The 16,924-nt window shown below is 50.9% G+C and overlaps 1 protein-coding gene across 3 annotated transcripts in view; it reads left to right on the top strand.

Moving 5' to 3' along the window:
• The window catches only part of TMEM184B (transmembrane protein 184B), a 50,263-nt gene that overhangs the window by 17,104 nt on the left and 16,235 nt on the right, over positions 1–16,924 (top strand). For 2 of the 3 annotated variants that reach the window (XM_006071346.4, XM_006071349.4), the window contains exons 2-3: positions 8,339–8,588; positions 10,118–10,283. In XM_006071346.4, coding sequence (XP_006071408.1) covers positions 8,397–8,588; positions 10,118–10,283 — 358 coding nt within the window. In that variant the 5' untranslated portion in view covers positions 8,339–8,396. Of the gene's footprint in view, positions 1–3,467; positions 3,583–8,338; positions 8,589–10,117; positions 10,284–16,924 lie in introns of those variants that run through there. The other variant, XM_006071348.4, reaches the window with a different exon arrangement.

The following is a 16,924-nucleotide window of genomic DNA, read 5'->3' on the forward strand; positions in this document are numbered from 1 at the left end:
CCTGAAAAAGATCCCTGCCTGGGACACGTAGCTGCACACAGAGAAAACGCATCACTGGCTTGTTTTCTAAATCGGGTTACTCATTTTTCCATCCCGTGCACGCACGCGTATGCAGAGCATTTGTTGAAATTTGGCTAGTACATTTCCATCCTCCCCGAGGCCAATCAGATGTTCCTGTAAACTAAATGGAAGGTATTTTAAAGTTCTTAACGCATGAGTCCAAAACCCACTCAGATGCTTTGGAAATTTTTAAACAGATTAGAAAATTCTGTTACATAGGCTTTTAGGAGCTCAGATATGAGCATTTTTTTAAGTTTCAGCATATTGTTTTGGGTGACATACTCTTGTAACAGGAGAAGTGTTTTATATATATACTTTTCTGGAAACCTCTGCCCTAACTGAGGTTTCTTTTAAAGAGCAGTTCCTTTCTCATTGACTGTGAGAACAAGCCTTTCCTGTGAGGGACATGTTAAACATGATTAAAGATGTTATTAGGCTTCCCTGGTGACTCAATGGTAAAGAATCCGCCTGCTAACGCAGGAGATGCGGGTTTGATCCCTGGGTCAAGAAGATCCCCAGGAGAAGGAAATGGCAACTGACTCCAGTATTCTTGCCTGGGAAATCTCAAGGACAGAGGAGCCAGGCAAGCTACAGTCCATGGGGTCACAAGAGTCAGACATGACTTAGCCATTAAAATAGCACCAAAAGATGTTTTTGAAACATCCTTGGGAAGCATATCTCTGACAGCCAATGGTCACAGGGGAAAATGGGCAAGTAGAACTTTTTTTTTTTGGTTAAAGAAAGATGTGTTGAGGTCAGTGATAAGGTTTGACAAATCTTTTTGATTGTGTTTCTACAAGATAACCGGTAAATCTCTGATAGAGACGCTTTCCTGAGTCAGCGCCCATCTCATTACAGATTTGGTAGGAAGTTCTCCTGTTCTGTGGTCGGAAACTTTATTATGAAAAGTGTCTAACGCAGAGAAGTAGAGCGCCTAGTAGACTATGTTTCTACCTGCCAGTCACTCAGCTGCAACAGTTAGTGACATCTGGCAGCCTTGTTGGCATCTGTCTCTTTCCCCCTTTCCAAAGAGCAAAATCCCAGCTGTCATGTTCTTTTTCATCCTGAAGTAGTTCAGTATGCATCTCTACTTGATAAGGACCTTTTAAAACCTTTTAAATTTTGAAATAATTATAGGCTCATAGGAAGTTGCAAAAATAGTACATAAAACCCCATGTACCCTTCCTCCGCCAAGGCTAACATCTCAAAATTGCTGTAGGCCAATATCAAAACCAGGATGTGGACATTAGTATAGTACTGTTTTTTGAAAAAAAATTATTTATTTGGCCGTGCTGGGTCTTAGTTGCAGCATGTGAAATCTTTAGTTGAGCTGTGAAAACTCCTAGTTGCTTCATGTGGGATCTAGTGCCCTGACCAGAGATTGGAACCTGGGGCCGGTGCCTTGGGAGCGTGGAGTCAGCCACTGGACCGCCAGGGAAGTCCCTATGGTACTGTTAACTAGACAACAGTTGTTGTTTAGGCACTAAATCGTGTCTGACTCTACATGCACTGTAGCCCACCAGGCTCCTCTGTCCATGGGATTTCCCAGGCAAGAATACTGGAGTGGGTTGTCATTTCCTTCTCCAGGGCATCTTCCCAACGCAGGGATCAAACCTGCATCCTGCACTGCAGGCGGATTCTTGACTGCTGAGCCACCAGGGCAGCCCAACTAGACAGCGGAGGACAGGCCTTGCTCAGTTTTGACTGTTTTCTTGTGTGTGTCCTTTTTTGGGGTTTTCACGTGTAGTCTCATGTAGCCACCACCACTGCAAGATACAAAGTGTCTCTCCGCCTGGAGGGACCTCCTGAGTTTCCCTCTGTGTATATGTGCGCCCACTTTACTTGCTGCCTCGGCCAACCACTGACCTGTTCTCCGTCTTTATAGATTTGTGGTCTTGAGTATGTTATATAAACGGAACCAGGCAGTATGCGACATTTTGAGACTGGCTGTTTTCACCAAACAGTACCTCGGGATCTGTTTAGACTCCTGCCTGTGTCAATAGTTTGCTCCTCTTTGTTGCTGAGTGGCGTGCCACGGTCTGGATGCACCAAAAGTTTAACCTTTCACCTGTAGAAGGATATCTGGATTGTTTCCATGTTTCCATGACAGTTACAAAGGCAGCTACTGCGAACATTTTGTGTATAGGTTTTTGTGTGAATGTACATTTTCATTTCTCTAGGATAAATGTCTAAGAGTGATTACTGAGTTGTATGGTAAGTGCGTGTTAGTTTTATAAGAAACTGCCAGACTCTCTTCCAGAGCGGTTCTACCTTCTCATACTGCCTCCAGGAATGTGTGTTGTGAGCCAGTTTCTTTGCATCCTCACCTATGTTTGATGTCACTATTTCATATTTATATGTGGGTAGTGATAACTTCGTTGTGGTTTTAGTTTGCATTTTCCTAATTGCTAATGTTGAACAGCCATTTACATGTTGGCCATGCTCCTTCTCGTGTGAAGCATCTGTTTGTATCTTTTGTGAATTTTCTGACTGAATTGTTTGGGGTTTTTTTTGTTGTTTTTTTTTTTAACTGTTGTGCTTTGAGCATTCTTGCTATATTTTATATTCCAGATGCTGGTTATTTGTTGGATATGTGGCTCAAAGATATTTTATTCTGCTCTGTGGCTTGTCTTTTCATCCTGTTCACATAATCACAGCATGAAAGTTTTTACTTTTTTGTGACGTCCAGTTAGTTTTTCCTTTTAGAGGGTCATGCTTTTGGCATTAAGTCTAAGAACGCTGCACCTAGCCCTGTGTTTCAAAGATTTCCTCATGTGTCTTCTAAAAGGTTTGTAGTCTTATATTTTGCATTTTTAAAAATGATTTATTATTTTATTTTTGACGGCACTGAATTTTTGTTGCTTCTCATGTGGGCTTTCTGTAGTCAAGGGGAGCGGGGGCTACTGTTTGTCAAGGTGCCTGGGCCTCTCCTTGTGGTTTTTCTTGTGGAGCATGAACTCCAGGTGTACACACTTCAGTAGTTGCCCTTGGCCTCTAGAGTAAGGCTAGTTGTGGTGCGTGGGCTTAGTTGCTCTGTGGCATATGGGATCTTCCTGGACAAGGGATCGAACCCATGCCCCCTGCATTGGCAGGTGGATTCCTATCCACTGAGACACCAGCTAAGTCCCTACATTTTGCATTTAAATCCATGATCATGGTGTAGAGTTTAGGTTAAGATTCTTTTTTTTTCGTCTCTGGATATCCAGTTGTTCTAGCTAGTACTATTTATTGAAATGATTATTCTTCCTCCATTGATAAACGCTTTTATTTTTGCAAAGCTAAAGTGGGCTTCCAAAGTGGCTCAGCAGTGAAGAACCCACCTGCCAATACAGAAGATGCAGGTTCGATCCCTGCATTGGGAAGATCCCCTGGAGGAGGAAATGGCAATCCATACCCGTATTCCTGCCTGGAGAATCCCATGGACAGAAGAGCCTGGTGGTCTATGGTCCATAGGGTCACAAAGAGTTGGACCTGACTGGAGCGACTTAGCACACGCACCTAACAAAATCGGCAGGAATTCTCGTATGCTATCTATTTCAAAGATGTCTTCTTCTATTTTTAATTTATTTTTTATTTCCTTTAACTTCTTATTTTATATTGGAGTATAACCAATTAACAATGTTGTGATAGTTTCAGGTGGACATCAAAGAGACTCGGTCATACATACACACGTATCCATAAAGATATCTTTTTAAATCACTGGTTTGTTAACAGAAACTCAACAAAGTCCACACGTTGCATTTAGTTGTAATATCTCCTTGGCCTCTTGTTCTATTACTGCCCCTCAGCCACCTTTGTTTATAAGCCATTGATTCCTGGGAGAAACCAGGTCCTTTGTCCTGTAGATGGTCCCATGGTCTGGCTTTGCTGCTGCTTCCTCATGGTATCATTTCATCTGTTGTGCTGCCCTCTGTATCTCCTGTATAGTGGTGGTTAGTTCTAGGGACTTGCTTTGATTCCAGTTCACTTTTGGGGTGAGGGTCCTTCCTAGATGATGTCGTGTGTGTTCTGCGTAGCCCATGCCCCTCTTCAGTGATGTTGACCTTGACTGTGGCCTGTTCCATCCCTTATCAGATTCCCCAGTAGCCTCACCCAGTGGTTTTATCATCCACTGATGATCCATATCTGTGTCCATTGTTTGTATTCGGAGTTGCAAAATAGTCATTTTTTGGTTGCATTCTGTCTCCCTTTACTAATGTGACTTGTGTAAAGTGGAAACTCCCCTGACAATGATGTCGTTACCCTCAAATATTACAGATGAAGCAACTGAAGCTCTGAGACATGAAGTCGAGCTTGCAGGCGGTGGAGTCCAGTAGGAACTCGGCTTGGTGACCTCACAGCTGGAGCTTGGGTGTGCTCCTTGGAGCTCTGCCCAAAGCCCCTGCCACTTTGAAGCCTTTCCCTAGCCTTTGCCAAGGCGGTTGGTGCTTCTTCAGGGCTCCCTGGGTAGTGGGCACTCCCTTGTGCAATGTGGTGGGGGCAGGCCTCCAGGTTCCCCAGTCACGTAGAGCAGGCATGTAGAGGAGCCATGAGTCCTTGAACCTGCTCTTCCATGCCCAGCACAGTGTCCAGAGGCCTCAGGTCGTGTTTGCTGGAAAGATGACTCCAGTGTCTCCCCTCAGGCTCTCTACATGACCCTGGCAGTTTAATTTCAGTCGATTAAGAACATACAGGGCACCTGCCAGAGCTGAGGTTCTGAGCTCCATCTGTGTGTCTGCCCCCCTCTGGTGTGTGTGGGCTGTGTGGAGAAAAGGCAGCTATCAGGGTCCTTTCCCCTGGGGAGCAAAACCCCCCACTTCTCCCAGTTCTGAGGTGTCACCAGGCCAGCATCCTGCTCGCTTGTGGGATCCAGGCAGGCAGAGGTCCTTTCCAGGAAGGTGCCTGTCCCATGTGTGAAAAGATGGGACCCAGTGCCCACCCCTTGCCACCAGCGCCCACACTCTGTGAAGTTTGCGGGGTTTAGCGCCATGAGCTGCCCAGGGCCCCGGAAGCAGGGCGACCCCTGAGAGCCGCCTTCACTTGCCTCTCTCGGTGCCGGGGACCCTGCGCCTGTAAGTCAGAACACTGCCTGAAGTATTTGGGGGTTATTACGAAAATCCTAGAGTTATTTGGTGGTACCCCCAGAAGTATTTTGGGGGTTATTATGAAAAGTCCTCGAGTTGTTTGGTGGTACCCCTGGAAGCTGTAAAAACCCAGTTTCACATTGTTCTCCTCATCTCTAAGATGCAGACAGTCCTACTTACTTCAGAGTTGCTGTGAGAAAAGGCATGAGATCATGTGGGGGGAAATGGTTTGTAAACAGTGAGGGCCGCCTGAGAACGAAGTCAGTGGTCTGTAAATCACGGGGCCCCAGCACGAGACATGGTCAGAAACGTGGCCGGCGTGGGTCAGGCCGCAGGAGCACCTGCCGAGGCCGCGGCTTCCTCTCCTGGGAAGTACCTCCCTCCCCTTCCTGCTAGGAGTCAGGGCCCTGGTGAGACGGCCGTGACCCCCGTCCTGGAAGGGGGCTCTGGAGCCCGCGGGGGCAGCTCATCCACGGCCCCCCGTTGGTAGACAGTAGGCATCTGGAACATATTCTACTGAAGTCCTGGGTCTGATGTGGGGGCAAGTCACTCACCCTCTGAGTGGACTTCTTGGGAACTAGATGACCTACATAAGGAGAGCACTCAAGGGAGAGGAAGCAAAGCCCAGCAGGAAACCAGCCACACTGAATAGATGCCCTAGCGGGTCACCCCTTAGCGGGGCCAGAGCTCAGCGGTTACCCCGTCTCGGGAGGTCTATGCACAGTCCCGTCAGCACCGCTGTTAGTGAGGACAAAACAGCCTTTGACACACCCAGCCCTTGCTCAGAAGGGGAAGATGGAAGTGTGTCTGTACTTCCTGAACCCCCCCTCCCGTTTCCTTGTGTTTGTTCATTTAATTTGGGATGACAGACAAAGATGATGATTTACAATCCAAATCTTCTCTTTTAGGAAATATTTCTGGCACTGGTTTTCAATGTTGCAACCATACTTACAGGAGCTATTCTTAGACTTGTCACCGTGTCTCTTTTTCAAAGCGCCACCAGTCTTTATATAGACACCTTCTCCAATTTTGAGTTTCTTTATATAGATGCCTTCTCCACTTTTGAGTTTTTAATCGAGATTCTTCTCTCGGTTGGTGCGTTAGAGATCGTTTATTTTTACAGGAAAATAGAAACATAGGGGGCTCTTCCAGGGTAAAAACATATAGCTAAGAGCAGACGTGACTCAGACGGGGGCCGAGGGGTGGGAAGATGTGGGCAAGAATCCTCTTCTTCATCTCGGGGTCAGGATCCACCCCGGGAAGGCCCCAGGAAGCCTCAGACAGGGAGGGCTCTGGGAGAGGTCATCTGGGCTGACCGCAGGGTTCAGGCTGAGATGGTTGGGTGTGGGGGATTGGCCGTTTTCTGGGTCAGGCAGTGGAGACCCTCTGGGGTCCACTGAGCCTGTGCAGACACACAGCTGGTCGTGGTGGAGCTAAGATTTGAGCCTCAGCTAGGGCTCTTTCTGCTCTCACCTTCGCATCTGTTTGCATCAGTGGTTGGACGGTCCCCTGGTCTGTTGCAGGTTAGTCTGGGCCTTTGCTGCATGGAGGCTCCGTGACCCCAGGATGGCATTGTCCAACCTGTCAACAGGTGGCAGCACTGAGAGGGACTTCCATCAGGGCCGTGGGTCTCAGAAAGTCCGTGGAGGGGAGTGACCGCTCCTCCTAGAGCTTTCCAGGTACTTCTGATGGAATGGCTTCACTCTTTGAGAGTGGTGCCAGCCCCCAGCCTGGCATTGGTCCTTGTTTGTAAACTTGCCAGGAGAACCGTAACAACAGTTCTTCCTGTAATATATGGTTTCCTTCCAGCGTGAAACTATTAATTTGTTACCCCAGGTACTGAAGTTGCTACCAGGAAGTGTGGGGCCGACATGGCAGCCCACGTGGGGTAACTGCCCAGGACGCTGGAGTGCCATCCTGTGCCCCACCCACCCCGTCTTTATTTTCCCCACCCAGAATCTTCCTTTATGTCAGCTGTCTCGACCCTATTCTTTGCTTCTCTCTGACGTACCTCAAATTCCTTTTGAAATAAGGAGTGAAAATCAATGGATGATAAAATAAAGATTATAAATGGTCTTGGTGCTAAGCTTGCTGCTGGGGATTCCGAGATGGAAGAGTGGTCTTGCCCTGAAGAGTGGGCGGACTTAGGAGGGTAAATGCAAGCAAATGGCAACAGCAGCACGTGTCACGTAGGGCAACAGAGGCGGGTGAAATGCACAGAAGTACCTAAATGGGGAAGGTGATCAGGGCAGGCTTTTAGGACGAGCGGTCCGTGAGCTAAATTAAAAGGTGAGCTGTTTGCAGGTGGGGAAGGGCCACAAAAATCTCCAGCACGACACAGCTGGTTGGTGATTACCAAGTGTCAGCCGTTAGGGAAACTGGGGAGAAATGGCAGAGGAAATACACCTGCCGTTAGGGGGGGTGCCTCAGGGCTAGAGTGACCCTGCTAGACCTGAAGTGTAGAGATGGGCGGAGCCCGCAGACAGTCACCGAACATCAGCTGCATGTGTGGCCACGCTGTTCCAAGGGCCAGAGATCCAGTCCTGAGCAGAGCAGGGCCCCTGCCCTCAGGGAGCTAGTGTCTGGTGTGGGAGACGGACAGTTAATGAACACGTGACTGATGTACAGTTTGTCAGCTGGAGCCAGGTGGTAATGCGTGCTCTGGAGAGAAATAAAGCGAAGAGGTCAGAAGCGCCTGGGGTGAGGGTGGTCATATTTGAATGGGTGGTCAGGGCAGAGACCTACAGGGTGTGTGGGAGCTGCTGTGTGGCGGGGCAGAGGCTGTGCAAAGGCCCTGTGGCAGGAGCAGGCATGGCATGTTGGAGCCACAGGAGGCTAGTGTGGCTGGAATGGAGGATCGTGATGGGAATGGACATGAGATCAGAGAGTGTCGAGGGTCCATCAGGCAGTCTGTGGGCCTCTGTAAGGACAGCAGCTTGTAGTCTGATGGAGACAGGAGCCATTGGAGGGTTTTGAGCAGAGGAAGGACTCAATCTGACCGATGTCTTAGAAGGTTCACTCGCTGCTCTGCGTGGATGGCGGGGCCAAGGAAGAGGCAGAGATTGGTCAGGAGCCTGTTCCATTAATCCAGGGGCTGGAGTGAGGCATGGTCAGGGTCTGGTCACATTTTGAAGGGAGATGTACAGCCTAGAAGGTTCTTTCTGGTGCTGCTGCTGACACTGGAAAGAGGCTAACATTGTGTTCCCTGTTTCTAGGCCAGCTCGTCGTTTATTCTGAGGCTTTCTCTCAGGAAGCCCCCTGCTGCTGGGCACCATGACTGTGAGGGGGGCCGCGCTGGCCCCGGATCCAGCGTCGCCCACCACGGCAGCAGCCTCGCCCAGCATCTCTGTGATCCCTGAGGGCAGCCCCACGGCCATGGAGCAGCCCGTGTTCCTGATGACAACCGCTGCTCAGGCCATCTCTGGCTTCTTCGTTTGGACAGCCCTGCTCATCACCTGCCACCAGGTACCCAGGCCAGGCGAGCCAGCAAGCCCCAGCCCTCCGGGGGTAGGGGAGTGGTGGTCCCGAGAGGTTTCTAATCCAACATAGTGTTAGTTAGGCCAGGCCAGGCTACACTGCAGTAACAAATAAGCCCGGAATCTCAGAGGCTTCCTCTGGGGAGTCAGGTTCTCACTCAGCCAGCCCAGTGCCGGTCAGTTTCCATTCTGTGGCTCCAGCATCTTATAGTTGCAAGACACCATCTATCTGACAACTGCAGGGAGGGGTGTGTGTAGAAGGTACTCTGAATATTTAACCTTCTCAACCAGAAAAGGCCCACCTTCTGTGGGCCAGAACTTGTCACGTGTCCAGCCCAAGCTATAGGGGAGCCTGGGAACTGTGTACAGAGTAGCAGTGACCCCTTTGTAGATGAGAAAGTTGAGACCCAGAGAGGAAAGAGGGAGGGGACACTAGCCTAGTCATGTACAAGTTGGTGGCAGAGCTGGGATAGAAGTCAAGTTCCCCATCCCCCGGGCTCGCCATCCCAGGGGACGCTGCCATGGGCTGTGACGTGCCTTGGCTGCCCAAGGAAGAAGGTTTGAAGGCTGTTCCGTGGAGAGGGAGGCTGAGCCCGTTCCAGTTCCAGGGTTCCCCGTCCCTGCTAGAACCTGATTGCTTCCCAGGCGGCTAGCTCACAGCAGATGGGAATCGCTTTGTCTTCCTCCTCCCGAGCACAGGGCTTGGCTGGGCCAAGCATGAAGTCATGGGAGCTGGGACAAGGGAGACTCTGGCTGCTGCGACTGTTGCATCGTGGTTAGAGCTGTTCTTGGCATTTGCGTGCAGCTTTTATTTTTTCCCCTGCTTTCTAAAAACTGCATTGCATTCTCCCAACTTGCCAGCGAGGCCGGCAGCGCTGCCCCTGTTCAACAGATGGGAAAGTGAGACCCAGAATGAGGCTGTTGCTGCAGCCACTCAGCCAGAAAGGACTTCCACCTTCTGTGGAAGGGAGGGTCCCGTCTGTCCCGCCCTCTACACCATAAGTTAGTTAAGCAACAGGGCAGGGTGGGCCACCACCTGAACACCTGTTTGTTAGCTCCATGCCCCAAGGGCAAGTGTTTAGAAAGTCCTGGAGGTGGAGGGACAGTACATGCATGTCAGTCGACTCCTGCATCAGGCACCTGGTTCCCAAACCCAGACATGCACACATCCTGGTCCCCAGGGAGCATGTCATCGCTGTGGATCCCAGCTCATCCCTGACTGATTTGCATAATCTTGGGGGTGACCTCGTGGCCCTGGGTCTGCAAGGCAGCCTGGGCACCACCGCATGCAGCTTGCGGGCTTCACGCACCCCTTGGTCGGAGGCTTATAACAGCCTCACCCGGGAAGTGTATGTCATCACAGTGGAGAGAGAAGGATGCGAAGGCTCAGGGCTGAGTTATATGGTGGTCCCTGTGCTAGTTGAGGGCAGAGCCGGACGCGGGCGGGCTCCTCCTCCCGTGGGGGTGGGCGGGCCGTGGGCCCTGGGGCTCCGGCTGACCGGCCCCCTCCGCCCGCAGATCTACATGCACCTGCGCTGCTACAGCTGCCCCAATGAGCAGCGCTACATCGTGCGCATCCTCTTCATCGTGCCCATCTACGCCTTCGACTCCTGGCTCAGCCTCCTTTTCTTCACCAACGACCAGTACTACGTGTACTTCGGCACCGTGCGTGACTGCTACGAGGGTGAGGACGGCTCGGGCGGCAGCCAGAGGCTGTGGGGGGCCTGGGAGCTGTGCACCCCCACTTTGGGGGCTAGAAGACTCTCTTCTCGGCTTCCTTCTGGAGGGGCCACCTGTCCCTTCTTGAACCCCTTCAGGGTTTTCCATCCCTAGGTTTTCAGGTCCCAGCACACGTGTAACCAGGTGTCACCTGCTGAGACGCTTCGCAGCATGGCCCCCAAACACCTGCACAGACACCCAGGATCAGGGCTCCTTTCTCAGTGCCGGCATCTCTGGTGGGGATGGGGACAGCAAATAAGTGGCTCATTGGTAGACAGAAAGGGCTTCCTTTCTGTGGAAGGGAGGGTCCTATCTGTCCTGCCTTCTGCACCATAAGTTAGTTAAGGGACAGGGCGGGGTGGGCCACCTGTGTTTTCGCTCCACAGCCCAGGGACAGGTGTTTAGAAAGTCGTGGAGGTGGAGGGACAGTACATGCATGTTAATCGACTCCTGCATCAGGCACCTGGTTCCCAAACCCAGCCATGCACACCAGTCCCTAGGGAGCATGTCATCGCTGTGGTTCCCAGCTCATCCCTGACTGATTTGCATAATCTTGGGGGTAACCTCGTGGCCCCAGGTCTGCGAGGCAGCCCGGGCACCACCACACACAGCCTTCACGTACCCCTGTACCACGAGGTACAGGTGGGTAAGGGGCTTGTCCGGGGTGTATGGTAAGGTAGTGTAGTGGCAGGGCTGGGCCTCCCTCCCTGTGTGTCTTAATCCTGAGGGCTTTGTCCCAGGAGGAGCTCGCTGCCTTTCTGGGGGCAGTTCTCATTTGTGGTGTGGACACTTGACTTGCTCCTGTGCCGAGCTCCAAGCACCCGGCCAGGCCCCATGCTGGGCTCCGGGCAGGACAGCCCTCACCCCGCCTGCCGTCCAGGAATCTGTGCAGCCTAAACAGTCAGCACAAGGAGACAGGGGTGCTCTCTCCCAGTGGCCCTGGCTAGGGTTGGTGCGGCGGTGGGGCAGGAATCAGGGTCTTAGAGATGAGTTAGCATCTGCCAGGCAGTGGCATGGATGAGCATTCATTCTGGGCAGAGAGGAATCTCAGTGTGCCAGTTTGGGGGTGCTGGAAGCTGTAGGGGGAGTTGGGGGCCAGCCATGGCCAGAGGAGAGGCCAGTGGCTGGAGGAGATGGACCTGGGAGGCAGGGATGGGGACATACACAGCCTTGGGGGCATAGAAGGAAACAGAGGCTTCCTTTTTTACTGGTGATACACAAGAATATGACATGACTGGAAATTGCAGTTTAGAAAATCTCCAGGTGCTGAGTGGGTGAAGGAAGGGGAGGCCAGAGACCCCAGGACAGGTTGCAGGCCAGCGATGCTTCTGCCTGTCCCTAGGCAGGCCAGCAGGGAGAGGAAGGAGGACCCTTGAACTCAAGATCCCTGCTCTGACGCCCACCCTCCTCAATGGTTCTATGCTTTCCTGTCTCCTCCCCGTACCTGCGCCGATGGTTTCGGGTAGAATGACCAAACATGGTTTTCCTTATGCCGAAGCTCTGACCACGACTAGTTATCTGCTTCCCAGACCCCGGGGCAGGGGAGCGCTTTGCCCTGGCCCTGGATATTGGAGTGCAGCATGCTTGGCCCCAAAGAAGCTAGAGTCTCCTCTCATCTCACTTTGAACCTGTGTATCCCTGAAGACTCGCAGGGCACAGGAAGTGGCCTTTGAACTTGAGGAAGAACGCAGGCACCGGGTGGGCCCCGCCGGCCCTGCAGCACCGCTGGCCTCCTTTCCCACCCAGCACAGCACATCTGTTTTCCCAGTACCAGCAGAGCTCTTTCGTCTTGACTCCAGCATCCCCTCAGAAAGGCCTTCCCGTGGCTCTGGCTCCCAGCCCCTGTTGCAGTTAAGCATGGACAGCGTGTGAGCCTGGACTGTCAGCTCCACAAGAGTAGACACGGGCAGAGAGCCCAGGTGATAGAGCCAGCAGGTGAGAGGTGCTCACGCCATCTGTATTTTTTGAACGAATAAGGGAAGACTCTGTGCTTCCACTGCAGGGGGTGCAGGTTCGATCCCTGGATGGGAAACTAATAAGAAAGTGTGTGCAGCTTGGCACAGCCAAAACAAGAAAAGACTTTATTAAACACCTGCTACGCACCTTGCAGTCGCCCACATGACTGCCTCACTGAGTCCCCAGGCTGGAGTCCCTGCCCGGCTCCATCAGGGGAGAACGTGGCAGCTGGGCGGGGACCTTAGAGCCTGATGTTCCTGGAAGCGGTGGATCCCCAGGGAAACCGCTGGGCACCTAGGCAGTGGTAAAGCCTAGGGACGGGGACGGTGGGCTCCCTTTTCTGTTCAGCTGCCAGCCTTGCCATGGTGCCCAGGAGCAGCCTCTGCCCACTGGTTTCTTTGGAAGCAAAAAGCACTTCCTACTGGGGGCCTGCGGTGGGGCTATCCTGTGTGATGGGGGGATACGTATAGGCTCCCTTCTCTCCAGGGCCCTGAAGACTGGGGCTCACGGCAGAAGTGGGGACCACCCGGGGCCTCCAGCCCATCTCACTCTGGGTCCCAGAGCCGGCAGCAGATGGTCGGCGGCTACTCCATCCCAGAACCCTTTTGTTCAGGTCCAGCCTGTCCCATCCTTCCAGCCACACGAAGGTCCTCACAGGAAGCCGGCCGCCCTGCGAAGCACATCTCCTAGCAACGCTATTATCCGCTTGGCCTCTCCGAAGGAGTTTACAAACAGCGCAGCAGCTGCCGTGGAGTTCAGGCTGCCCCCCGAGTCCACCAGCTCGCAGTGTCTGAGTCGGTGGGCTGGGCCCTGGCCTGGCCTTTTCCGCACCTCCCTCTTGGTGCTCTTATCTGCAGCTGCCCGCAGGAGCTGCCCCCACAGAGTTGGTGATGGGGCGTGTCTCTTAAAATTCAAAAAGAACCGCCCCCCCTTCACCTTCATTCTCCCTCCCACCCTTCCTCCCAAAACTCAGGAAGGGACACGAATCGACTGGGCTGGGGGCCTCTTATTTCAGATAGAACCTGCCTGTTGTGTAGGCCGGCTCAGAGCCAGACTCTCTGTCGGGCCTCTTAGAGACATCTGCTTTTTTTTTTTGAACAAAATTAAAACAACTGAAATTTTACTTTTATTGAAGTAATATATGCCCTTGGTTGAAACAAAACTCCTTCTCACTCTCAAAGTCATCCTACTTTCAACTCTTTAAACTGGTTTCATTTGCTCGAGTGACCTAAAAATAGGCTTTTACTGTTATTTCTTAGTGTTTCAGTTTTACGTAGGATTATGTAGTGACTTCCTGCTGCGGAAGGCTTTTAGTTTTGGTTTTGGGGTTTTGTTTTTGGTCATGCCGCGCAGCATGTGGGATCTTACTTAGTTCCCCAACCAGGCATTGAACCTGTTTCCCCTGCAGTGGAAGTGCAGAGTCTTAACCACTGGACTGCCTGGGAAGTCCAAGGAAGGCTTTGAGCTAGGTATCTTATCTCCAACGACAGCACAAACACACACGTTTTCTTTCCTTCCTCTCTTTAATGTGATCGCATCCTGATTTTCCTTAGTCTGTGTGCAGTGTGAGGATTATACATCTGTAACTGTTGTTCAGGGCTCAGCCTTACAATGACCCAAGACGACATTTCCTTCTTCAGCTTTGTTTTCCCTCTGGTTACTACTTGTCTGCCTCTTTGGCTTGCTGTTTTGTGTTTCTTATCATTAATTTATCCCCCTAGCACTATAGTTGAATAAAACAGGAAGCCTTCCTGTCAGTCTCCTAGCTCCGGGTGTTCCAGGCGGCGATCCTCCTGGAGCCCCGCCCTTCTCACTCCCATCTGGACTGGTTGTCCTCGGTGCCTCTTAGTTTTCAGCTGTGATCCTGGGTCTTTCCTTCACTGTCAGTCCAGGAATCCTGCCATCTTTCCTGTCCTGAACCGCCTGTTCCCTGGGTGCTGTCTTTTCCGCGTTTGAGGTTTGCCCTTTTTGGTGAGCACACATCTTCCAGGGGCTTCCTGAGAAGACAGGTTGCATGGGAGTTCTGTTTTCTGAAATCTGAACATTATCTGCAAATATCTTTATTATAATGTTTAAGTTCGTTGGTGTTTGGTGGAAATATGATTTCTGAATTGAAAATCATTCTCCCTCTGAATTTTGAAGGTGTGTTTTTAACTGTCTCTTAGCTTCCAGTGTTGTTTTTGGAGAGTCTGCTGGATCCTTAATGCTTGTATGTAACTCTTTTTTTTTTTTTCTCCTAGCTTTTTAGGATCTTGCCTTTATCCCCGTTGTTCTGAAATCTCACAAGAGATGGGGTGTTCATTGTGCAGGGCATCTGGTGGGCACTTTCAGTGTGGCTACAACTCATGTCCTAAAGTTCTGGGAAATTTTCCTGAATGTTTCTTTGATAATTCCTTCCCCTTCACTTTATCATCCCTTTCTGGAATAAGTTAAGTAGGACATTGCACTTTTGGATTGAGCCTCAAATTTCCTTTACAGTTTCTTGGCATTTTCCATCTCTTTCTTTGTTCCGCTTTCTAGGAATTTTTCTGATTATGTTTTAAATCTTTACCTTTGAGCTTTCTGTTGAAGGTTTTATTTCCTTTATCATGTTGTAAAATGTCAGGAGCTCTCCCCTGCTCTTTTTCCCTTGTTCCTGGTTTTGTTCTTCTCTATCTGGGGATGCTAAGTACATTTTTCTTCTATTCCCCGCATTATCTCTGTCTCTTGAGTTTCTTCCATTTGATTGTGTACTTTGCTCTTTGACCTTTGAATAAGAAGCGTTCCTCAAATGTCTGGTGTTCTTGGCTTTTTTTTTTTTTTAATATATTTGAGAATGGGGCTTGGGCTTTTCAGGTGGCACAATGGTATAGAATCTGCCTCCCCGTGTGGGAGATACAAGAGACATGGGTTCAAACCTTGAGTCAGGAAGATGCAAGAGACATGGGTTCAAACCCTGAGTCAGGAAGATCCCTTGAGTCAGGAAATGGCAACTCACTCCAGTATTCTTTCTTGGGAAATCCCAGGGGCAGAGGAGCCTGGCAGGCTACAGTCTGTAGGGTTGCAAAGAGTCAGACATGACTGAGCACACACATAAGTAAAGGAAATACCAAGTACACGTTGGAGCCCAAAGTAAGAAATCTAAAACGGTGGAAAAGAAGAATGGGTCTTAAAACTGCTGGGCCTTGTCCCAGTTGGGTGGAGGATGTGGATAGGACGTGGGACATTTCCTCTGCCTTTTATTTACCTTTTTTTTTTTTTTTTTTACTGCAGCATATGGGATCTTATTTCCCTGACCCGTGTTTGAATCCGCACCTCCAATAGTGGAAGTGGGGCATCTTAACCACTGGACCACCAGGGAGGTTGCTCCTCTGCTGTTTGCTTGCAGTGATGGGGTAGACATTATATGAAGGCTCCTTGATTCTGGGCCTGTTTCCCCAGAGAATAATGTTCTCATCGCTTTCTAGGAGGACGAAGCTGAGGGGCTGAGCTATAGCTGGGAAAGGGCCCTGGACATCTTCCCTTCATGTTCAGACTTCCCGTCTATATTTTCTGCAAGTCTCTTCATTGCTGCCCTTAGCTGGGCCAAGTTCTGTGAGGGCAAAAGCATCTCAACTGTCTCGAAAGGAAAAAGCCAAGAGCACCACATGGAGACTTGTAGCCGGTGTTCGCATCTGTACCCACAGCCATCAGAGCTGCCTGGCGTGCCTGGTCACACAGGTTCCTGGGGTTCTTACTGGCTCCTTCCTGTCCCCAAGTCAGTGGCCATGCCACACCTTCCAGAGCTTTTGTGACATCCTTCTGCCTCATGGCGCCTGCTGCTTCTGGGGCCATGTCCTTGCCTTTGAAGGTCTATACCTTTCCCCCCAATTCCTTCTCACTTCAGGGCTATTTCAGGGGAGAATGGAGGTAAACCCTGTGCATTGGAGCTAGTGATTCCATTATCTAGGCAGAAGTGGATGCTTGCCCAGTGCCCCTAATGGAAGTGTTAGTTGCTCAGTCGTGTTCGATTCTCTGTGACTCCATGGACTGTAGTCCACCAGGCTCCTCTGTCCATAGAGTTTTCCAGGCAAGAACACTGGAGTGGGTTGCCATTCCCTTTTCCGGAGGATCTTCCTGACCCAGGGATTGAACCTGGGTCTCCTGCATTGCAGGTAGATTCTTTACCACTGAGTGTCTACCACCTGGTAAAGGCCAGAATTCACAGAGCTGGGAGTGGAGCACCAGGGTGTACAGGGCAGGCAGATGGAGAAGGGGTGGGATCCAGCCCCCTTGCCTGCATTTAGTGTTTGACTGGGGTAGGGGGTCGCCCCTAAAGATGACTCTGAGACACCCTGGGGAGTATGGTGGTTGGAGAGGCGCAGGTGGCCGAGCTCAGATGGGGGAAACGCTTCCACAGCTGCTCTGTATGGGCACTGTCTTGTTAATAAGGTTTGTGTGGCACTTCACAGTTCAGCACGTGTGTTTCCAGTACTGTTAGCTCATTCTGTCATCTCAGTTACCTGGCAGAGTATCTGTTATCATCCCCATGTTTCACATGTGAAAAAAAATTCACATAGGCTAAGAAATTTGCCCAAGTTGTGACCTAGAGAGTAACTGCCAAAGGCCAGACTCTGGTCTGGGTCTCTGAGGTCCAGGAATTGCTCTGTGGCCAAGCTTGGGGAAGGAATA

This window comes from Bubalus bubalis, chromosome 4 (assembly GCF_019923935.1).
Source record: "Bubalus bubalis isolate 160015118507 breed Murrah chromosome 4, NDDB_SH_1, whole genome shotgun sequence".
Taxonomy (NCBI): domain Eukaryota; kingdom Metazoa; phylum Chordata; class Mammalia; order Artiodactyla; family Bovidae; genus Bubalus; species Bubalus bubalis.